Raw genomic sequence first — 24,268 nt, 5'->3', positions numbered from 1 at the left:
TACTTTGTTAAAAATCATTTAAATTAATATGATTAAGCTAAATGAGGATCAAAGCTGTGGGCCTCTAAAACTAAATGAATTGTGACAGTAAATGATGTCTGGCTATTGTGAGTATTTGCATGCAATTTGTCTATAAACACTGAAGGTGGAAATAATTATTATTATATAAGCAATACTGGATGTGACATAGTCCACAATTTGAAACCTCCCCCCTCCTCCAATTCCATTCAGGTATAATACAAATAATACAAGTAATTCAAAATATTAGAAACATATTTTAATACAAATATATAAATCACAATACAAAAATGAGTATAAAATAATGAAAAAAGAAGAAGTGTTGCAAAAAATGAGCACTAAAAATCTAATTTGAAAGTTACTTCTTGTTTATTTTACATAAGGGTATTTTATAGCCACATATATAGCTTTATTGGGTGTTGTTTTTGTTAACCTTCTCCCTTTACACGCATGAATAACAATTACCCCCCGCCGGGAGAGAGATGGACGAGTGCTTTGACACTTTGCCCTTATCAATATCAATAAAGCAATCAGCGTTTCAGGGGCTTATATGTTTTGAGGAGGGACCTATGGGAGGGGATAACTGAGTTTATGGCTTTACTGCGGAGGTGGGGCTGCTGCTTTCAGGTACACCAACCCACCCACCCATGCACACGCACATGTCTTACCCTAACTGTAAACCAAACCATATAAAGACAACTTTTTTAGCTTTTTGCTGAATGTAACTGCAATGAAAACAAACCTTAACTATGATAATCTGGTTTAAAAGCCAAAAATCAGTCCCTAAATATGGCGCGCACAAAATCCTCAAGCCCTATATCAGGCCCTCCCTTCCTCTCAGGTCCTCCAAGAGTCAGTCCAGACAGCCAGATTGAACTTTGCCCAGCCCGACCATAAAGTGAGACAATAAATTCAACCAGACTTCTGAACTGCATGACATGAGAGCGAAAGAGAGGGGAAAGGACCTTCAGACTGTCAGAGATCAATTCCTCCAACATGGCAGGAAAGCCCAAGTGGCCAAACGGATGGAGAGAAAGAGGAAAAAAAAACAACAAGTATTTCTCCCCCTTGTTTTGTCTGCGACTGAATTCAGGGAAGAATTGATTTCTGCAGCACTAGGTTTTCAAAAAACACTGACGTTGAGAATTGGAATTCCGCAATTTTCCAAATAACGTTGTGTCGTAAGAAATGTGTTGCAGATGGTCCACAGCACTGACTCTTCCCTGTTTTCTGCTGGTTCAAAGTATCTCAATATCCCAAGAATTCATTTTCCACTGAGTTTTCATTTATCATCACAGTGAATTCAGAAAATTGCCTTTTATTTTCATTAAGCAAACCTTTTTTTTTTTTATAGTTTGATGCTGAGACCTTAAATGATCTTCCTCTTTCTTGGCCTGGACTTGAGTTTTGCACGTACAGTTTAATAATGCTGTTTCATACTGGAACAAAGCCCACCTGGGATCATAATATGTTAAGTTCAAGTTCTGTATCAAGATGAGGTGGTAGATTTAAACTGTTCTGAACCCAGCAGGAGGTCAGGGTGGGGATTAACAACCCAAAACGAGCCTTTGAAACACCTAAAAGGTTCACCTCTAGATGAATGATGGTGTTAATATAAAGGGCTATTACACCAAAATAGAATGCATGAATGAGTTTCTTGTAAATTTAGTTGATTTGTCTTCTGCACCACATGACAGGAGAGACATACAGTATTTAGTCAGTGGATGTACTGCCACCTTGTGATGTGCTCTGAAACCTGCATGTCAAAATCATCACTTCACAGTAAATGTGGAGAGAATATATTAAATTCTGTCAGGTCATAACTTCAGTGCCAGCGCCAAGGGCAAAGTGTGGGAGGTGGGGGGGGGGTGGACACTGGCTGCCGTCCTCCCCTGCCGCATGCTGACTCCACCGGCAGATGGATGTCACTGACCCTTCTCGGTGATCACAGCAGAGACTTGAAGCAGGGTTACAGTCATTTTCCTGATCGTGTGTCGCCTGCTCTCCTCTCCAGGGGTTCAAGTCATCTCTATCTGCTGCTCAGTCAAGCCTGCAGTGCCTGAGCCACCATCACTCACGCTCTGCAGGGCAGGCTGTGGATTATCTGACCCCCTGGTGTGGGAGTAACAACCCCTGCAGTCCAGTCAGCAAACACTGCAGTCTTCAAGCAGCTGAGACCGGCAGGTGTGGTGGTCAGGGATCCTCCCCAGGATCAAGCCGTGGCCAGGGGGAGAGATAGCGGCGTCTCCGGCACCCTGACAGTCAGTCGGCGAGGCAGGGTGTGTCTGCAGTCAGTCAGAGTGATGGACAAGCTGGCTGCTCTATCAGCCACCTGACATTAAGTCTGCAGAAAAGTTTACGCCTGAATGTCATGGCTGTGATGATTTTGACACACACTACATGGCTAAAAGGTTGAAAATGATTAAAATAAGGACACCCAGACATCACACTTATATCTGATTTGTGAACATCTTCTGAAACTATGGGCATTAATCTGCTGCTATCACAGCCTGCACTCCTCTGGGAAAGCTTTTCGCAAGATTTGGAACCTGGCAGCACTGCAGCAGGGATTTGCTGATATTCAGCATTATTGAGGGTTGGCCTCTGATGCTGGGCGATAAGGCCTGTGCTCAGGGTTCTGTGTAGGTCAGTCAAGTACTTCCTCACCAAACTTAGAAAATCAATTCTTTATGGATCTCAATTTGTGCGCAAAGAGCACTGGCCATCCCCCAACTACAGAGTTTGGAGGCAGACTGTTAAAAGAAATATTCAAGGCTGGTTTCTCTTTGCAGTAACTCTTAACTAGGACTTAGGACTACTTTTGGGGTCATGGATAAAGAAAAAGCATGATGACAGCTTCTACAGGGCACACTTTACTGCTTCAGAACAACAACACGACCCTGGCAATAAACATCACACACTGATTTAACCGTAGAAAAGAGAATGAAGATAACAATAAAACAAAACTCATTGTGGCATTTATGTTTGTAGAGGGTAGGGGGTGGGGATGAGAGGTGTTCATGTAAAGTATAAGATGAATGATTGCGGTAATACTTGAATACTTGAATGTACGTGTCTCATGTATGTGAATGTATCTACATTTCATGATAGCCTAACACCATCCTAGGGTATGTATATACTATCTTATATATCAAGGTATTATTATTTATCTTAATTTACTAAGAAATTGTAAGCAAAACCCCATGGTGGAAAGCAGGAAATTAAATTTAAAATGTTATAGTCAGTCTTTTTGTGCATCACTCCACCATGTTAAATCATTACTAACATTCTGAATCTACACAATATCAAATTGCAATATCATTGTCTGTCGTAGCATCAAGATTTTTGAAACTAAAGGACTCAAACAATAAAAAAAACAGCTGCTGAATAAAACATGCCCAAATGACAGGGGTGTCCAGGTACTTTTAGCCATATAGTTTATATATATATACAGTATGCATGAATATATTCTCCGCGGTGACAAAGCATTCAACCACAGCTGCCATTCACTCACTGTTTAACACCGTCACAGGTAAACCACATGAGAGCCCGTTGTTTTAAAGACTTGACTATAAAATGACAAAGTGCCACAGACATGACACCAGACTATACACCGACTGTCTAGGCCTCGTGCCAAGTCACAGAGACCTCAGAGGGTATAAAAAGGTGTCAGAGTCTTCCCTACAGTGTGCAGTGATGAGAGTGAGAGGATGACAGCATGATGAATGTCTTGTTATGAGGAGCTGCTGCATGTGAGGCGAGCCTGAAGATGTCCAGGTTATGAATGGACTAGTCAATGAGCTAGAACATAAATGGCCTTTGGTCATAATTTCTTAGTGCCAGGGAGATGCCTTGTGAGATGTCCTGCTGTCACACTGCTCACTGGAGAAGATACATCACTCTATTTGGTTCTCTGTCATCTCTCTCGAACGGTTTTCTTTATCCTTGCTCTTTTCTCTTCTCTCTTTTTCTGATTAGCATAGCTGACCTATCACACACTGGTGCTGAGTCATTATTAGGTGTTAGCATTTTCAATTATCCCACACCTCCCATCTCTGCCAACCTGTCTCCACTGTGAGGCAGACGCTGCACAGCAGGATAAAAGCAACAAAATGCTAATCTCGGCTTATAAGAAGCTAACTACATCTGAGCTCAACTTGAAAAACAACAAAAAGAATCAAATTAACAACACGGTGAAAGAAGTTGAAAAAGCAAACACGACGTCTAATGTCCCATGGTTCATTTGGAACTTTATTTCAGCTATATGGTTGTTTTAAAAGCACTTATTAGCAATACAGACTGAACGGTTTTCATGATACATGTCGTACTGCATGTCAAACATTCATGCCAAAGAAAATACTACTGATACATTTCCAACAGGACAGTTACAAAATAAAGTACAAAATAGGCTTTTTCATAACAACCATAACAAGACAACACTACCATAAAGCGTATTAGTGCTTCTAGCTTTTAGTGTTATCATGATCAGTGAAAAGAGTCAAAACTGTACGCAAAAAAAGTCACTTTCAGTCCTGAAAAGAACAAAAACAAAAAAAAAAAAACAACAAAAAAAAAAGAGAGATGCTTGTATGCGGTTGCACATTCCCACATAGCGGAGCGAGCTGGCCACCTTGCCGAGTCTCTACATGGGCAACTGCCTTTTAAAAGAGGTAAGGCAAGTTCTGTCTTAAAAACCATTAGCTTTCCTCCCAAAGAAACACTGGTGGAAAGATACTCGACACTTTTGACAACAAAATGTCTTTTTTTTCCCGTTTCACAAATTAACAAGTTAGGCTTACAGAGACCTATTTCAGAGAAGGAAAAAAAAAAAAAACGCTTCTACCGATGATTGCTAGAAAGCTATTGCAAAACAAACAGAAAGAAGCAAACGCAAAACATCACAAATGTATCTCAACATTAATATTAAAGCAGAATGTTTGAGAGATTTTGAGGCTACATATTAGGAAGGCAGTGATACCTATAAATCCTATTTTTTTTTGGGCAGCAATACAAAATAATTTAATCTACATTTTTCGTCTTAGTGTTCTAATAGATTGTACTCTCTAGCTCAATAAATGCTGATTTTGAGAAAGGAAATACACTTAAATTAAAAAAAAAAAAAAAAAAAGGTAATACAAGATAAAGAGCACCTTATCCCCATACAAGTTATTTAACAAGTAGATTTTTGGAAGCAAATGGCACAGAGTCATAAATGGTAAATTAGCAATGCTAATTGAATTGTACAGTTTTTTTTTTTGTCAGACAATACCACCAAGTCTTGAAACAGTTTTACATCAAGTCGTGACGAGATACTCATAAATGTTTGCATCGTGTGGGTTTGTGTGTACAACAAATAGGTCAAACAAGGGTTGTTCACTGGACAGAAGCTGAATGAGTTTGTGTGTTTGTCTTGAATGCTTGACTGGCCGCTCTGGTATCCGCAGCCAAAAAGGTGTTGCAACACTGCTGTCGTTCTCGGTACAGCTTGGTAAATAAAGTACGGGTGTGGCTTGCTACCTGGCAGTCAGACTACTCTTATCTTTGTTTTATCGCTGAGCTGAAGTGGACCTCCAAAGTCAGTGCGGAAAAAGCGCTTTTACCCTGACTCAGCTTTTCTTATCCCACCTCAGGACATGTGCTAGTGCAAAACTGCCAACATCTGGTCTTCTGCTGCAAGGACAGTTGGCATATAGCGTATAGTCACAACAGCCAAGCTGAACACTGACATGAAGCTAAAACACTCACTGAACCTTTTAAGTTGTGCATACAGTAATGTGTCACAAACTTGCCATAATGTCATGACAAAATTAAGAATTTAAAATCCACATCAGGAGCTTCCGATACCAATACACTTGCATAAGGATTTACAATTACAATAAAAGGTGACTGCAGCTGGCATCAGAAGGCCTGCAGCAGATTTATGAGAACTTTACAACAAAAGGGAACAGATCCCACCTCACACTTCTGAATTTTCTGTGATTCCAGAGTGAGATCCAGAGATAGGACCCTTTCATATCCAAGACCGTGAGTCTGAAGGAGCCACCTCCGACTCAAAGAGAGGAAAGAAGTTTCACATATCAAGTAAAAACAGAGAAAGCAGTACAGAAAGAGAAGGATGAAGAGGGGATGGTGGAAAAGAGGCAGAGAGTGAATGACACAACAAGAAAAAGGCGACGTCCGTGAAACAAGCATCTTTCTGGCTGCAGTTAGGACACGTGATGACAGAACCGCAGAATAAAAGTCAATTCGTATTTTTTTTTTCCTTGTTTTGTAACAGAAATTCCATCAGAGCACAATCAAACCATTAAGAGAGCATTTGTTGTGTAGAATAAGACATCTGAGGACGCCCTTGGCTGGCTGGCTCGGGTGCTGTGAGGATGGTCGAGCAGCAGCAGCAGCAGCTGGTGTGGTTGTGGCATTGCGAGCGTGGTCAGGGTGGGCTTCAAGAGAGAGAGAGAGAAGAAAAAAAAAAAGTCTTGGGATCTCTAGTAGAGGAGGATGCGGCGCTCAATGGCCTTGCGGCAGATGGGGCACTCGCTCATTCGGTCCCCGCACAGCTGGCAGGTGCCATGGCCGCACATGAAGATCATGTTCTTCAGCCGGTCCAGGCACACCGGACACATGGTCTGGAGACAGATGGAGAGAAGTAGCACAGTTCATATGTTCTGTTGCGGTAAAGTCATTTCAACTTTCAGAAAATCACTAACTGAGCCAAGCCCTGGATGAAACATCTATGACGCAGACGTCCGTTGGATTACACAACATTTTACAGCAGGGGTCATCACCTCCCAGTTCAATTCAATGTTATTTATTGGTAGTTCTTGAGTCACACATGCTTTGTTTCTATGTGGAACTATTGTGTTCAGCTCAGCCACGGTGTGGCTTATAAAGTACCAGTCAAAGGTTTGGACACACCCACTCATTCAAGGGTTTTTCTTTATTCTTACTGTTTTCTACATTGTAGAAGAACGATGAAGACATCAAAACTGTAAAATAACACAGATGGAATTGTGTAGTAATCAAAAAAGTGTTAAACAAACCAAAATGTTTCATATTTCAGATTCCTGGAAGTAGCCACTGTTTGCCTTGATGACAGCTTTTTTACCTTCTTAACGTGTTTGAGACCATCAGTTCTGCTGTGCCGAGGTATTGTTGGTATACAGCAAATAGCCCTGTTTTACTGTAATAAACCATATTATGGCAAGAACCTCTCAAGTAAATAAAGAGAAACAATAGTCCATCATTACTTAAAGTGATGAAGGTCAGTCAATCTGCAAACTTTTAAGAGTTTCTTCAAGTACAGTCGCAAAAAACATCAAACGCTATGATGAAACTGGACTTGCCTCTGCTGCAGAGGATAAGTTCATTAGTTACCAGCCACAGAAATCGCCAATTAACGGCAACTTAGATTAGAGGCCACATCAGTGCTTCCCAGAGTTCAAGTAGCAGACACATCTCAACATCAACTGTTTGGAGGAGACTGTGTGAATCAGGCCTTGATGGTCCAACTGCTGTAAAGAAACCACTACTGAGGGAGACCAATAAGAAGATGAGAATTGTTTGGGCCAAGAAACACAAGGAGTGGACATTAGACCAGTGGAAATCTGTATCTGTACTTTGGTCTAATGAGTCCAAGAATGGATGGTATCTGCATGTGTGGTTCCCACTGTGAAGCATGGAGGACGAGGTGTGATGATGGGGGGGGGCTTTGCTGGCGACACTGTTGGCGATTTATTCAGAATTCAAGGCACATTTAACCAGCATGGCTACCACAACATTCTGCAGCGACACGCCATCCCATGTGGTTTGCACTTAGTGGGACCATTATTTGTTTTTCGACAGGACAATGACTCAAAACACACCTCCAGGCTATGTAAGGACTAACTGATTAAGAAGGAGAGTGATGGAGTGCTGCAGCTGATGACCTGGCCTCCACAATCACCCAACCTAAACCAAAACTGAGATGGTTTGGGATGAATTGGACCGCAGAGTGCAGGAAAAGCGACCGATAAGTGCTGAGCATATGTGGGGACTCCTTCAAGACAGCTGGAAAAGCATTTCAGGTGTCGACCTCATGAGGATGGTTGAGAGAATGCCAAGAGTGTGCAAAGCTGTCATCAAAGTAAAAGGTGTCTACTTTGAGGAATGAAAGATATTTCAGTTTAACACTTTTTTGTTTACTACATGATTTCATATGTAGGAACAAGGGAGGTTTTTGGGTTGGGTTGGGTCACTCAGTCAACAATAGCAGTTGCAGGAGTGTGTGCCTGTGTGTGGAGCTAGGTGTGTGTGTGTCACCAGGGCATGGTGGCAGTAATTAATATCACCTGCACCTGCTTGTTATCAGTTTTGTTTGTAACAGAGAGAGGGTGAGTAGGGTGCCGTCATTTTCTGTTGACTGCTATCCTTTTCGTCTGGTTTTGTGACATCTATGCAGAACATCTTGTATTGTAAAAGTGTTTTTGTTTTTTTTTTTTAAATGAGCGTGTCAATAAACAACTATAATGCAGCTACGGACTCTTGCTCTTGGATTGGACACAGTCAGTATGCTGGCAGACCTCCCTACATTAGCTCTCTAAGCTGCTAATTGTTACGCTTTGATAGTTGCTACAAAACCAGGTTATTTTATAATTTTGATGTCTTCGGTATTGTTCTACAATGCAGAAAATAGTAAAAATTAAGAAATTCTCTTGAATGAGTAGATGTGTCCAAACTTTTGACTGGTACTATACATGTTTTGTTAGCATTGGTGCTACTTATTACTAAAGCAGCTAATTCAGATTCATTAGCTGGAAGGTTTTTGACTGCAGGTTGGACAAAACAAGCAAATTCTAGACAATCTTGTTTGGGCTGTGGGAACTTGTGATGGTCCTTTTTCAATATATTCTACCATTTTATTGCCTAAACAATTCATAATTCTCAGATTAAAGGTTTAAAGATATGTTTACTAATACACTCTTTGCACCATGATGATTTAATATTTGTACTTGTCAATGCTCATTTATTTTCACCCTAGACACATCCACTAAATGGGAGCAAGCATTCTGTATCTCAAAGGCATGGATGAAACAACGTTTTCACATTCCTCGGACCTCAGGTGACGATTATCAACTTCTGAGGAAGTATCAGCCGGCCAAAACCTGGTCTACAGTTCAGTTTGGGCTTACCTGTTCCTTGATGTCCTGAAGCTGTTGCTGTAGCTTCTGTACATCAGCGTTGACGTTGGTGTTGTCTTTGTCTCTCTGCAGGGCTGGAATGTTTCCGCTAGCTGTTTCGACACAATATAACAATACAAAAAAAACAGGTTGAGGAGAAAAAAGAAAATGCAGTAACCAGTTTAGAAACTAAAAAAAACAGTTTGCATCAGTGGCCACATCAAACTTCACCTTCTTATAATGACAACTTTATTGCCAATAAAACACAAATGCAGCCACTTTAACATTGCCATTTTGGAAAAAAGCTGGGAGTCCTATTATATTTAAAACATGAGCAAGGATTGCAAACACATGCACTCTGAGTTTTATTATGTTTGGCAGATTGAACTTGGGCTCTAGCAGCCTATGCTGGCATTGCACTCACTTTTAAATGACTTGATTTCAGAAAAGCATATGCTGTTGTAATTATTTGAAACATAAACTGGCACAAGGCAAAACATCATGCAATGTTTTTTGGCATCTTACAATCCACAGGATATATAATGATATGAGTGGAAAAGTGCCTGAATGGATCATTTGAGCACTCAACAAGAATTAGCTGGACTGGGGCCCTGCTGGGGACTCCGGCTCATACTAGCTGCTTGTCAACAGCCAAATATCTGCCAGAAATAGCGAGTACTGGTGTGATTCTTGGCATATGCATCATGTATATACATATATATATATATATACACATACATATATATATATATATCAGCATCTATTGATTATGGTGTGTGTATCACTGAAAGAAAACAAGGGTTTTAAGGGGGAGGGGAGGGGAGAGGGGCGAGGGCAGCACTCTGGGGAGCTCTTTGAAAAAGGGCTCTGATAAGGGAGGGGATCATGGAGGCATACTTACACCAACTTAGTGCCAGATTGTTGGGCTGGAGAAGATCCTGCGATCCCCCTGCCATAGTGTTAGAGCTCCCTGCTGGGAATAACCAGTCACATTGTTATAGAAGGAGCCGTCCTCACCAGCTCAACAGTTGGCCTGAGGACCAAAAACTATTCACTACAGCCTCTAAGGGAGGTTCAGAAAAAAGAATTTGAAGAGGAAGCCAGCAAGTCGGAAAACAATGATCGGGCAAAAAGAGGGAAATAGAGTCTCATCTATATAGTATTGATAGTTAAAAGGCGTAGCGGCAAGTGATTCTTTCTCTTTTTGCCATCAGCCAATGCTTAAGCATGAAGTCAAGAGTCTAAAGCCTGTGATCACTGTGTTAGAGGTACATTCAAATCAACAGATGAATTTCGTGCACTAGGTTTTCTTTCATAAAAGACATCAACAGTCGGGATGAAGGGAAAGGAGATAAACAATAAATGCTGCCCCTTGCATGAGTGTATGTGTGTCTGGACCTGCATTGGTAAGTGAACTTACAACAGTTTCCCTTTTAACTCAACATAAAATGTGAAAAACACGATAAGAGTAACCATCGGTGAGATGCACCAATAATAACAATAAAAAAACAATAAAACACTGTATTTCACTTGAAGACAAGAAGATGGATTGTGGATGCAACCAAAAATAAATACATTAATACACTTCATTACAAGCCAGTTACAATATTTTGACTACATTCAGGGCTGCTGTCCATGAGCTGTTGTATCTAAAATATCTTATCGGTCTAAAACTGTTCTGTATCCTTCAGAAATTCACTCCTAGGAAGGTATTATAATTCAGTTCAGTTAATATGCATGTATAATAAAGGCTACAGGACCTTTAGCATATGCTTATTGCTTACACATAAATTCGCCCATTTTATGCGAATGTGATTAGTCAAACTTTTAGAGGCCACACAAACATGAATAAAGTGATCAGGTTGTCTGCATACTCTTTGATATTATTGCATTATTCAGTGCGGGTCAGTAAAACTCATCTTGAAATGGCTTCTGAGATCCCACCTATAAATAGATTATGATACGATCCATTTGAAACTTAAAAAAAAAAAAAAAAAAAGAGTAGAGTATGTGGTGAATTTCAGACAAGCATTAGTGAGGCCGTTGTCCACTATAGTCAATATCTAAAAAGAAGCTTGTACAAAGTGACAAGATTAAAATAAATGATTAAAACATGTCAGATCTAACAGTGCTGGAAGAGTTTTTTATCAATTTTAAAAAGCAATGATAGCTGATTCAAATCTCTGACTGAACCTGTACAGTTTTAATGGATGGAAAACAGACAACAAAACAACATATCAGTGATGCAAACATAAGAATAAAATGCACAAGCAAGGCAGCAACAAAGCAAAGAAAATGAATAAGGGCTAAAGCAGATATTTTTTTAAAAGAGACTAAAAAAAGAAGAAAAAGAAAGAAAGAAAGAAAGAATAAAAAAAGGGGAATTAAAAGGGAACGTGTGGAAGATTCACTCACTAAGGTCATCATCATCATCATCATCATCATCATCATTCTCATCATCAGCGGCATCATCCTCCATACCTTTCCCTCCGCAGCAAAGAACGAAGGGGGTGCGGCGTTCCACCACAGCCCGGCACTGTACGCACTTCTTCATGAGGCTGGCACAGTCTGGAGACAACGAGACATACTGTTTAGACCTGAATGCTGAGTCTGTGTACGCACAATATGTTAATTTATAGAAAAAAAAGGCAGCAAAAGTCAAGGTTAGGATGTTAAAATGTGTTCGACTTACTCTCACAAGCGCACATGTGACCACAGGGCTGGAACAACACTGCTGCCTTTTTGTCAGAGCAGACTACGCACTCCTCAATCTGTGGAAAAAGGGGGAATAAAAGTGTCTATTCATGCTGCATCATGTTTATTTCTGGGTAGGGTAGATGGTGGTAACTTTAATACCTTAGTTCTTGACTGGACCTGATCTTTGCAGATGAGACATTTCTTGACACGTGGTGAGCAGAGGGAGCAGGTGGCGATATGTCCGCAGGGCCCGAACAGAGTGTCTCTCTTCATGTCTGAACACACCATACACTCCTCCAGCGACTCGATGTTGCTGTTCAGAGACGGGCTGCGGGTGCCCACCTGGCCACTGGAACAGAGAAGAAGAGAATAAAACACAAGAGAATGAGAGTGAGAACAGAGGAGATTATCTGTAAGAGAGGCTGACGGAGAACAAAGAAAATAGTGGGAGACGGAGAGAGACTAAAAGGAACAGAGGGAGGAAAAAGGAAAGAAAAGGAAACAAAAGCCCTACATGAAACATTGTTAGCAAAGAAAGGAAATCAATAGGATTGTCTGATGATTTTCCTGAGATGGCGCTCGCTTCCGTTCTCTCTTTCGGCTGCTGTTACAGTCTGTGGGTGCATGAGCGTACTTTTAAAACACCTACTCTTGTAAGTTCCATTTCATCCCTGTGTGTAACAAGGGTTTCTGGGAGTTGGATGACAAAACTGATACACTTTTACATCTGTCTGTTAAATATGAAGCCAGAGCGTTTAGTACAAAGCTGGAAGCACCTCTAAAGCTCACGAATTAACGCGCTCTGTCTTGGCCAGGTGCCGTGTCTTTCCGAACATTTCTCTGGCACATAACTGGTCGTAAATCACAACTTGTCATCTTAAAACTTTGGTGTTTGTACAGATAAAACAAAGAGGATAGAACATGTTAATCAGTAGTTTTAAAGTTGCTGGAAGAGGCAAGCTGTTTCCCTTTGTTTCCACTCTTTAATGTTAAGTCAAGCTAACCACCTCTTGGCTCCGGCTTCATATATTACAAGCAGATAATGAGAGTGGTATCAATATTCTCATCCAAACTCTCGGCAAGAAAGCAAATAATGTCAAACTAATCCTTTAAGAAATGTTTACCTGCTCTTCTCTTTGTGGCATTTGGCCAGAGCCTTGCAGAGGCTGGGGTCAGGACACAGGTCTAGAGGGGACTGGCCCTTCTTGTTACGAATGGTCAAGTCCGCTCCGTTGGCAGCCAGGAAGCAGGCGATGGATGCTGCACTCTTCTTTTCTGCCCCCTGGGTGCCCAAGCCCATGATTAACTGCAGACAAACACACAAAAGCAGAAAAAAAAAAAAAAATCAGAGACACATATTCTGACTTTTCACACAAAAGATAGTTCTCAAGTTGAAGCCAATGAGAGTACACACTCTTGCACTTAAACCCCCTTATGCGCAGGAGGACTACTGATTTTAATATTATTCAGAGTTAAATCAGATGATCCATGTCAAAGCGCTATCAGATCATCACTAATTAGCCAATCAAAGACAGGCCTTAAGACGCCTCTCGGGCAGTGTAACCCCCTCACCCCTGCCCAAAATCCCATTAACTGTCCCGTCTCTCTCCCTCCCCTTCCTCAGTGTGACTAGCCCGACTCGTAGCCGCTCTCTCTTTCTAGCAATTTGGGCCTTCCATGTCTTATCGTCTTCAACCAGTAGCTTTTACATCTCTGCTGATGGAGCCATCGGGCCGGCTAATTCAATTCTCATCTTGAAGGGGGGGGGGAGCTATGGGAGAGTGACCCAACTGCATATATCTCAATTAGGCCCACTGTCTGTCTGTTCCGCTCCTCCGCTGGGGAACCAGAGAGGGCAGGAAGGGGGTTAGACGAGAGGAGGCTGAGGCGGACATGAGAAAGAAGTGAGAGAGAGACAGAAGGTGACAGGTAAGAAAAGTCTGTCACTGCAGGTAGGCCCCTCTAGCCTTAAATGTATCCCTGTAGGGATTTAGTGATGTGGTGTTAACATGGAAAGGGGGTTCTGGTCTGACATGCCTGCGTTGGCCTCTACAGAAGGATGAACTCATTCAGGCTGGTCAAGAGGCGGTGGCGAGCTGGTTGACTGCTCTGTGCTGGTGTCAGGCTGCTGTCTGAATGATGGGACGAGGAGACTGGGCTGTCCAGTGATGCGGATGACGGGGGACTGAGGAGCACTGAGCTTGCTGTCTAAGTGTGATCTGTCATCGTTTTTCACAACATTGGGCAATGGGTCACATACTAATCTTCATACAGGTGTGTTACAGGATACTGACAAAACAACTCTAATGACAACCTCTCAAAATTATAAACGCTAAATGCAGAACATGATTATACTTCTCTATGATCACCGGTGTTGTTGTAAGAGACAAGCATACAATTGTTGACAAAAAATGTCTATTTTTCTTATAGAGCATGGTTTATATGTTATCTTAACTGTGGGAGCTCTGGTTTCTTTTCACAGAGACAAAGACATACAGCTCATATGAACTGGAAACTGTAATATGTCTTATATATCTGATTATAATCATATAATAAATAATTACCCAACTATTATCCTGTTCGAAGAGAGTAATAAGATTATTATAACCAAACAGTGTTGGTGATGACTCTCAACCATACATTTTGACTCCATTTTTGTAGTCCAGTACAGATGTTAAAGCAAGGTGAAATAAATGCATTATTCTACTTCTCACACAGGGTTTATGTGCAAAAGTGGCTTAAACTGTCCCTAAGTGTGAATGTGTTTCTCTGTGCACCAGCTCTGCAATATACTGCCAACTTGTCTGGAGTGTTTCCAGTGTTCTGGCCAATGCATGCTGGGTAAGACTCAAGAGTCCCTGTGACCTCGTATAGGAAAAAGTAGTCATGAGTCATGAGTAACACATCTTAAAGAGCCACGAGTAGTGGCAGATAGTCTTATTACATTTGGTTACGTTTCATCTTAAGTACTGTATTAATGAGCCTTGTGTTTCTAGCCAATTATATTTGGGAATATTCAATTGAATATTGTCAGCCCATTTGCATCAAATACATTATCTTAACTCATGAGTGTGCAGTTGCAGCCATATTTCAGTCATATTTTCTCAGTCTGTTGAGATTTCCTTGTTGTTACCTGCACTTCTTAAGTATTAGACTATGCACAAAGTCATTTGGCTTTTTACATGTTAACACTTCTGTGGTTTGATATATCAAAAACAAACCCTTGGAGCAGAGTAAATTTGGTAAGGAACAGGGTTTTAAATGAAAAATGTATATTTACTGTGTTCTTGGAGGGTTCCCAGGGCTCTACTTTGCTGACATCCTGCATATCTTGGAGTTGTCGCAATTGGGACAGTGTGTGGTGACGCAGTGCCTCGTGGAGCGGTGTGTCCCCGTCCTTGTCCTGCACATCAAGCTTGGCCTCTGCCCGCACCAGCAACTGTTAAAAAAGAAGTACAAGTAAAACAAGTCACACAAACAGGCAGTCAAGCAGAAACTCCTGCATCAACCATAAAGCAACTTTAATTATATGCTACAATGCAAATACCACAGTGCTGTATTATAGCGCTGCTTACAATGCTGTATGGACTGCATTTTTTCTTGAGACCACAAGATGGCAACGTGGCAATCTCAATCCAACACTACACTGAATGACTCTAACCAAACTGCCTCAGAAAGCATTTTCCCTACACAGCATCAATCTGAAACTGGGACCTGATTCATCTGCAGGACATCCACTACTTTAAATTAAATGTAGGGTTGCATTGTTTTTGTTCTATTCCCTTTTGTGTATAATCCAGACTGAAGGACTGATAAAGAGATAACCAGAGACAAGATCAGTTGGCGGCAGAGGTGAAAAGGAGACAATCAAAAAAGAAAAATGATAAGAAAGAAGTGCGCCTACTAACCCGGACTATCTGGGTATGTTGACGCTCAACCGCCAGGTGTAAGGCTGTCTGCTGGTTGACGTTCTGGATGTCTAAGCTGGCGTTGCCCTGGGAGGTGAAACAAGAGAGGATCAAACACACACCATAAAAAATGAGAGCATTTTTTTGTTATATTAACAAGAAACCATAATTAATCACACATACATATGCACACACAGATAAGAGAGACAAGTGATAATGTAGACAAATAAGATAAGATAGATTTTATTGTCCCCTTAGGGATTTTTTTTTCTTGAGATCAGCATCACTGCATCACAAAGCAAATACAAACAAACACACAAAAAAAGGGAAGTAGTACGTTAAAAATGTGTATAATAGCTCAGCATATGAAAAAATGTGCTGAACAATCTGACTTTCTGTATCATGACAGAACATTGCTTCCTTCAATCCTGCCGACCAACAAAGTATCACCTGGGGGGCTGGGAAAAAAAAAAAAAAAACGCATCCTACAATAACGCTGCATGTGATTGTCATTTCCAATTGCGAACACCTCAGCTGAGGAGATGTGGAGCGAAGATAAGCATTGTAATCAGGCAGTGTGTGAAATCCCCAAGTAATAAGACTGACTGACTGGCTGGCTGGCAGAGAATCTGCAGTGCACCTTGTAGTGTGGCGCAATTTCTGAATAGAAAGCTGAGCCATCACTGTGAACAAGCCCATTGCAGAGACTTTGGAAAAAAGGCCGTCCCCTCTGAAAGGTAGCTAGCACAGCAGACATTCACACGTTGGGACATTGCAGCTACGTTGCTGCCTTGCACCATATCCTAATTAACCCAGTTCCCGCTTGGTCAGGTGACTTTTGCTGTATACTCCTGTATGTCAAGTCTTCAGGGAGCTAAAACTGCAATCTCAGAGGGGAAAAAGGAGCATGAACCTGTGATTGCAGAAGGAGGAGGATATAAGGCCCAGCAGCACTACAGAATACCCCTGGAGGCCTTGTGAACTGTATGGATTCAATAAAAAAAAAAGAAAAAAAAAAAGGCAGTTATAGCAGCTTCAACTGGTCTACAGCTTGCTCGCTGCAGGGAGTGCAGTAGATGCTGCTCTTAACGGTGTGTAGTGAGAAAGAGCCAGGAGTGCAGAATGGGCTGCTGCAGCTCTGCTACAGGCCAATAAAGTATGTGTGAATAGAGGGCGTATGAATAACCGCATCTGTTGTCCGGTTAAGTGATTATATGAGCATTAAGATGAGCTGTTTGTATGCTCGGAAAGCGTTTGTGTGTTTGTCCGTATTGTTACCTGGTGGACCAACAGCTCAGCCACCTCCACATGATTGTTGAGGGCAGCCAGGTGCAGTGCGGTGTAACCGTCATCTTTTTTCTCATCTACAATCCAGGGCCTTGGCAGTTTGGATAGCAGCACACGCATGGCACTGTGAAGAGAGCAAAAAAAAAGAGGCAGAGAAGTGAGTGTTTGACTGGACATTAGAAAAAGGTCAAGACAATACACTCAATTAGATGAAAGGTTTAAATTTGTGATGTAAAATGCCAAAATTCATCTATCTGTGACTAAATGTGTCACACTGGATGCTAGCTTGGGGGCCAGACACAAGCTTTTGTAAGCAAACATATCACAGAGTCTGTACTGCTGATACACAGCATATTCCAATATACTTTTTTTTTTTCTTTTTACAGCAGAGCATATCCCATTTTCACACATGGGGACAAGAATACTAAATCAACTTAGGGAGGAGTAGCTTTCCCAAGCAGTGTTATTTACATCAGTCTTTGAGCAGTACAAGTGCTGCGTGTTATTTTAAAGTACCATCCCACTACCATCTCGTCAGTTAAAAAAGGAAGACACTTTTCCCATGATGATGCGCAAAAGAGCCTATCATTGGGAGGCAAAATGGTAATTACACAAGATTTAGCTGCATTCACTCAGGTCTCCTCCCGGGGAAGAAACAGACAGGGTGGGAAGGAGGAAAATAAAACATTGTTTAAACAGCGCTGTTTAACAGAAGTGGCCTGGCGTGGTGAAGACAGCCAGTCAGTTCTGTTCTGAACTGAAGGTCATTTAGAGGATGTGTGCCACAGAGAGATGTGGCTGCAAAAGCAACTGTACAAGAGGAAGACTGTGAAAGAGTCACGGTGTCACAGTGGGGATAAGGAGGGAAATTGACTGTCACTCCCTGCAGCGTCATTGAAGAAAAGACACTTCAGTTTCAACGGTAAAAGGAAGCCGCGCATATACAGTGTTTCCATTCTTTATTAAATATAAGGATGGCAAAAAAAGACAGCAGGGAAAAATGAGGAAAAAAAACTCAAAAAGAGGCAGATTTATTGTAATAAAGTTGTGATTAGAAATAAATAGATGTGAGTTAACACCCTCCATCCTATTACGTCAACTATGTTTCATTGCATGGCAGCTTAACTTTATGTTTGAATTCATACATTATCTCTTTGCTCCTCTCTTCCAACTCTATTTGTTTTAGCCCATATGTAAACCCCCAAGCATACGGTACATGTGAACACTGAAATGAGACTTATTCCTATTGTAGTGTATGAACGTTGCATCAATCAGGCGTATGTGATGAGAAACAAGACAGCAAACACAACTATTCAATTTGTGCAAATACTATGGAATATGAAATGAGAAACTTAAAAGCCATATCCCTGAACAGTTCTTGTATCTCATCTGGAGTTAGGTACACACTGTACCTTCAATAAGCATTAAAGCAGCAAAGCTGGAAGGAACACTTCTGACCTTGATTAACCCTGAATAATCATGCAGGGCATATCTTTGAACTGCGACAAAAGCAGGCAGCCGATTTAACTCTGACTTGGATACGGCAGAGCAGCCCCATGTGAGCGCTGAAGTGTTTACGTCCACAAAAGTGAGGTAAATAGGCTCTGGAGCAGTGCAGGGAGGAAATGGGCTCCAGCGCAAGGCAGGAGGGCCACAGCCTGCACAATCAATGAAAAGCTTTAACTACTGAGACAGAGCAAAGAAAGAAATGCAAACGAACATGCTGGCAGGCTTTTACACTGAAGGTAATCAGGATGGTTGGTTCCCTGCAGGTTTTTGCTAAACTTACAGCTTGTCTCCCTCCTTCTGGAGTAATGAAAGAGAGCATCATCAGCACACCCTCTTGAGGAAAGCAGAGAAAGAGGGGCAGAGAGGCAGGGGGGCAGGCATTCAGCACCTCTGTGCGGACAGAGATCCAGAGCTGGTGTACTGCTGCAGTGATGAACAGCGCAGCACACTGATCCCAGGCTCTCTCGCTCTCTCTCTACCTCTCATTGCACAGAGGCTTACGCACACACACACACACACACACACACACACACACACACACACACACACACACACACACCTGCATTGCTTGCAGCCATCTTCAACCACTTAATGCAGAGGAGCACTGCTTAAATGTGATCAACCGCACCCCTTCTGCCTAATCTCACATTCATAATGTGTCGCCTTTGTTACAAAGAACTATATGCTTGCATACCGTGGATCTACCCTCTCGCTGGGAACTTTTGAGTAATTTCATCCGTTGCGCTCCCACTGAGTAGAAGTTGAGACTTAAAACAAATAAATTATTCAAAAAAGGACCTTGCCACATCAGATTCTTGCCTGAAGCTATAACATAAAACTTATTCCCAGTGGTTAAACATAACCCTCTTTTATCTTAGGGCTGATAGACAATACAGAAATGCATTTTTTTTTTTCTAAACTACTTCCAACAGAATCAAGGGCAATTGTCCCACATAAAGCCTTTGTTCCTTTTGTGCCCATTTTCTTCCACCTATTGGTGCAATACACAACATTTGTGCGATCTGGATTGGCTGGAGATATCTCCTATATGTAGAACAACTAGCCAATGAATCCACGCTTGCTGCACCATAGGGGCAGATTGGCGCCTTCTAGTGTCAGTATGAGGCACTGGAGTGCAGGGCAGGTGTTTGCTGGGGTAGGGAGCCCCTCCAATAGAAGTCTGGATTGACAGGCTCCCTGCCACGCTGGGTGAAATGGGCGGACATTAATATTAATGCCCCATACTGGCACTACTGCATTGCAGTTAATCTATTTGCTGTAAAGGCAGAAAAAAAAAAGAGTGAATTAAGAACCAAGAAATAAATCCTAGTTGTTTTTTATCTCTTGGGTAAGTGATGTTAGCAGTGACTGAAGGGGGTATAAGAGAAACTGGGTTGGCCCGTGAGCGTACGATGTTGAATAAAAAGGGAGAGTGAAGAGGAGAGTGAGTCTGGCCAGCTCAGGCTGCAGACCTTTTACTGAGTTGAAGGCATTGACTCAACCTGAGAGTGAACATTCAGACCGTTGAGGTTATCTGCTATGTGAAGGGGACAGTCGTTTACAGGGAAGCGAGGATCTCCTTTTTTTACAACTGAACCTCAAAAACCTACGCTATGGTCTCTGTGATTGCAGGAGGACTTGCAGCTGAGGAAAGGGAATGGTAGAGGAGAGAAGGAGAAGGGGAGACATGATGGAACTGGGTCACCCTGTGAGAGATATCAAGAGTCCCTCAGGAGAGCTACACCGGGGCCTGTTGTCTTGGACTGCAATTTGTCATTGACCGCGACGTTCTCTGACGCCCTCAGCTCGGTGTGTGTTGGCGTTTGTCACTGTGTGTAAGACAGTGAACTAAATGTGTGTGTGTGTGTGTGTGTGTGTTTGTGCGTGTGAGTGTAGGGGTCGACAGGGCCCTTCTGCTGCCCTCGCCTGGCTGACAGCCATCTGTGTGGTGGTCAGTAGCCGTTATTACAACAGGAAGTGAGAGTCGGGGGACAATAACTTGGGTAGGACAGGGCAAAACGGGAACAGTCAACATCCAGTCTGAGATTAATGGCTGCGCACAAACATATGGTTACTCTGATGTAGGAGACGTGTTTGGCATACTTTCATCCATTAACTAAGGCCTCAAGCTCAACAAAGGAGATCCAGATTCTGCATCAGAGATTAGTCACCGAAAAGGTGAGGCGAGGTATTGAGGTACTGAAAACCCTAACACCTTAACCAAGATTATTTTAACAATCAAAGTTTATTCTTGACCTTGGAAATAGAAGTTTGACAAAACAATTCCAACCCTTTTAACTGTACCACACACTTCATTGGTGGGTCACTATGTGATTTTATCCATAGCATTTACAGGACTTTATCAAAAAAAAAGTGCTTAACTTATAAACCAATGTAGACAAGAGATATGGAAAGTGCTACAGAGAAATCATTACAGCTACTCAGATAACCATCTCCAAGACAACTAAACAAACAACATCAGTTGAAGAAGACAGCAATTTAATACACTTGAAAGTAAGTGAACCCTGAGTTGAGATTGTTTTGTCAAAAATGTTTTTAGTCGCCTAACTGTATCCATTTTGCCTACAGGGAGCTTAGCTGTCACATAGCTCCATGTGGTCTGTCCATATATTTCTTGCCCAATACCTTCTTCTGATGCTGAGACCTTATTGAAACAGCCTTTTCGAGATGAGGCGACCTCAGACGATACATGAGGTGTCAGCTCATCGGGGACAGGATCAATACTTTCAGGTCCTTTGAAATAGTGAACCCTGTTCCCAACAAATCATTCACAAATGCAACACACCAACTCCAAATGGACCGCCCCCCCCCTTTCCCACTCTGGGCAGGGAGGCCCTCTTCATCATGTGTGAGAGGTTTGGAAGGCACCAAGTGCCTAAGTCACTGGCAGCTGGGAGGGTAAGAGTGATAAAACTGTTCAGGATTTCAGTGATTTTAGCAGTCATGCTGTTTTGAATGGGAATGCAGGCTAACATATCGCTTATTTTTGATAATGTGTGTGTAAAAATTTAACTGGAACGACCCCATCTCAAATAAAAGGGGAAATTACCGTCAATTCCACTGCTGTCACTAAATACACAATAGATATAGGAAGTGGCAAATTATGCAAGCAGTCTTTTATTATATACTCTATATTATTAAAATATAACTGCTTAAACTCCAGATCACTCCAAGTTCATCCTGGCCATAACTCTACCCCTAGAAGCAATTAGCTAACAGTCCACTTTGTCAGAGCCATCCCACAGCTATTGGCCGTCCTGCTGTGGACAGAGTGAATAAACACAGGTAGCGTCCAGGCCAGCAGTGCAGCAGAGAGCTGAGGACAAGAACCTAACTGGCTCCGCTCGATAAAAAAAAAAAAAAGGCTTTCATTACCATGCCGTGAAGAGAATAATTTCCCCTACAATGTGACCTTCCCCTGCCTGCCTGTACCTGAGGCCCTGAGTGAGCATGCTTTTATTAAGGACTATTTGCATAAACCAGGAAGGGGGAAAGACGGGAGAGAGGTGCATTTCTATGATGTTTTGGTTATCACTTTAGCCATTGCTGATGCCTTGAAGGTTGTTTAGAAGACACCAGGTGCATTTTCAAGCATCTCAGGTACAGTTGTCTGTCCATTCGTGAAGTAGGTGGGGGCCTGTAAAGGCTTAGCTTTAATTAGCCTTAAATCATCTGGTATTATGGGGTGTCCTGATTCATTTATGAAGAAGGAGGCAGCAAGACAGTCAGAGAAGCCCAATAGCGTGTTAATGTCCCATTGGTTCAAGATGACCCAATTATTTTCCCATGCTGCTCTTCCTTTGCACTTTATTCTGCTCAGCACCTTGAAAAAAACCTCATTCTCATTTCAGCACGCACCAGCCATAATAGTCATAATATACATCTGTGCACCCAAAAAGCGAAAAACGACATAAAAAAAAAGAACCAAGGACATGCAGATTATATTAGAATGAAGAGACACCTAAGTCTTCTATAATATTGTGAACAATTGCTCGATAGCGTCATTACCTATAAAACAAGCATATCTGTAAATCTGGGGACAGTTAAATACGTACTAATAAAATGAATTGAAATGAACCTGCTGTATGAAAATGCCTTGCAAGTAGCAAGTAGCTGACCTAAGACTGACTTCAAAAGGAGTAAATACACTTTGACAATGTGCAAATAACAAATTTGAAAAGTGACAAAAGCACATGATCGGATTTGGTAATAGCATTTTGAATGGTTGACTTGACATAAGATAAAAACCAAAAGGAAAGAAAATTGAAAATCTCATTCAAATCAGTGACTTGTCATTTTATACCGTTTTGAAACGGCGCTTTAAGTGAAAGCTAAAAACAAGACATGAGTGCAGCGTCACCAGAGCATCCGAAAAACTTACTAGTCTCTCTTTCCTATCATTACAGTCATTGCACCTCAAACAACCTGCTAACAGAGCAAAGAAAATCATCTCTGACCCCTTCACCCGGCTTGCTCCCTCTTCTACAAACAGCCCTCTGGTAAATGCTACCGCCTGCTCAAACAATCTGCTTTAAATACAGCTTTTCTCTTACTGTGTTTAAAAATGAATCCTTCTTGTCAGCTGCACAGCTTTGCACTCTGATATGTCTGTTGTGGAAACTGAGCTCATTACTATGCCGCTCTGAAAGAAAACGGAGGCTTTTGCCCATCTTTGGATTTTATGGCCTTAGCGATTGTTAACATGGTTGCAAAGGGCCCAAATACAGACTTCCAAACACATAAGAATCACCATTCTTAAGTTGTGATGATGATAACGTGATGTTGATGGAGCAAAAAAAAAAGGAGGAAGTCAACTGCAAGGGCATTGCAGCACCCGGACAGTCTACAGCATGCACACACTAGAGTTATCTTGTAATTCATCTTCAAAAAAAAGACAGCGGTTGAAAGCATCTTTTGATTTAATGACTAAATAATTACCTTTGCAAGACAAACATGAAGTACATTGTGAACTTTCTACGCAGTCACTGGGAGACTAACGTTAGTGGAGCGGAGCAGTGATCAGCAGTAACAAACGAGAGCTCAGCGTCTTGGACAGCGATGGCTTCCCCTGCAGCCAGCAGTGCAGCACAGAGGCTGCTCTCTACTGCTGGAGACATAATGTTAGTAACAACACAGCAGAGCACTCTTCCTCCCCCTCATTTTGTTATTCTCAACCAGCCGGGAGACTCTTAAGATGCTTTCAAATGAATTAATTCATTAATGCGGTTAACTTTTGAAAATAAAAAGGCCAGTTATGTTTCATTTTGTATTTCAGTGGACTAAGGACACTAGTGAATGGTTTGGCACACAGTATACTGGAGCAAGAGACTGAAGATAGAGCCCCTTTTTCTATTTGTTCAATCGAGAATTGGTTTTGAATCAAGAATCTGAATTGAATTGGCGTCCAAGTATTATGATAGTATTGAATCGGGAGATAAGTGCATCATCACAGGCCTACAAAACACTCCTTCAGAAAGCTTTGGGTAACATCACACATTCTCCATCTGTGCTTTTCTAAAGTCAAAGGTGAAGAAGGTGTTAGTCAATATTTTGTGCAGCCACTTCACAGTGAAAGCCTTGCTACCATCACCAAAAGTCTGAATGATGGAAAAAACCCTAATTTTTAGCTTTAATTTTTCTAGCCTGCTTTCTAGCAGTAAAAATCATCAGTAT

General features: G+C 41.7%; 1 protein-coding gene across 4 annotated transcripts in view; it reads right to left on the bottom strand.

Annotated features, from left to right (window-relative positions):
• Positions 1 to 4,248: 4,248 nt before the first annotated feature.
• Positions 4,249 to 24,268, bottom strand: part of mib1 (MIB E3 ubiquitin protein ligase 1) — a 57,398-nt gene continuing 37,378 nt past the window's right edge. Inside the window, exons 13-22 of one of the 4 annotated variants that reach the window (XM_044367762.1) lie at positions 17,057 to 17,189; positions 15,779 to 15,865; positions 15,151 to 15,309; positions 12,995 to 13,176; positions 12,030 to 12,219; positions 11,866 to 11,944; positions 11,589 to 11,741; positions 10,075 to 10,146; positions 9,186 to 9,286; positions 4,249 to 6,644 (exon numbers count right to left, since the gene is read on the bottom strand). In XM_044367762.1, coding sequence (XP_044223697.1) covers positions 6,504 to 6,644; positions 9,186 to 9,286; positions 10,075 to 10,146; positions 11,589 to 11,741; positions 11,866 to 11,944; positions 12,030 to 12,219; positions 12,995 to 13,176; positions 15,151 to 15,309; positions 15,779 to 15,865; positions 17,057 to 17,189 — 1,297 coding nt within the window. In that variant the 3' untranslated portion in view covers positions 4,249 to 6,503. The remainder of the gene's footprint in view (positions 6,645 to 9,185; positions 9,287 to 10,074; positions 10,147 to 11,588; positions 11,742 to 11,865; positions 11,945 to 12,029; positions 12,220 to 12,994; positions 13,177 to 15,150; positions 15,310 to 15,778; positions 15,866 to 17,056; positions 17,190 to 24,268) is intronic. The other 3 variants (XM_044367763.1, XM_044367764.1, XM_044367765.1) reach the window with 3 other exon arrangements.

Source organism: Thunnus albacares, chromosome 12 (assembly GCF_914725855.1).
Source record: "Thunnus albacares chromosome 12, fThuAlb1.1, whole genome shotgun sequence".
NCBI classification, from domain to species: Eukaryota; Metazoa; Chordata; class Actinopteri; order Scombriformes; family Scombridae; genus Thunnus; species Thunnus albacares.
This window is presented reverse-complemented; position numbering and strand designations above follow the sequence as displayed.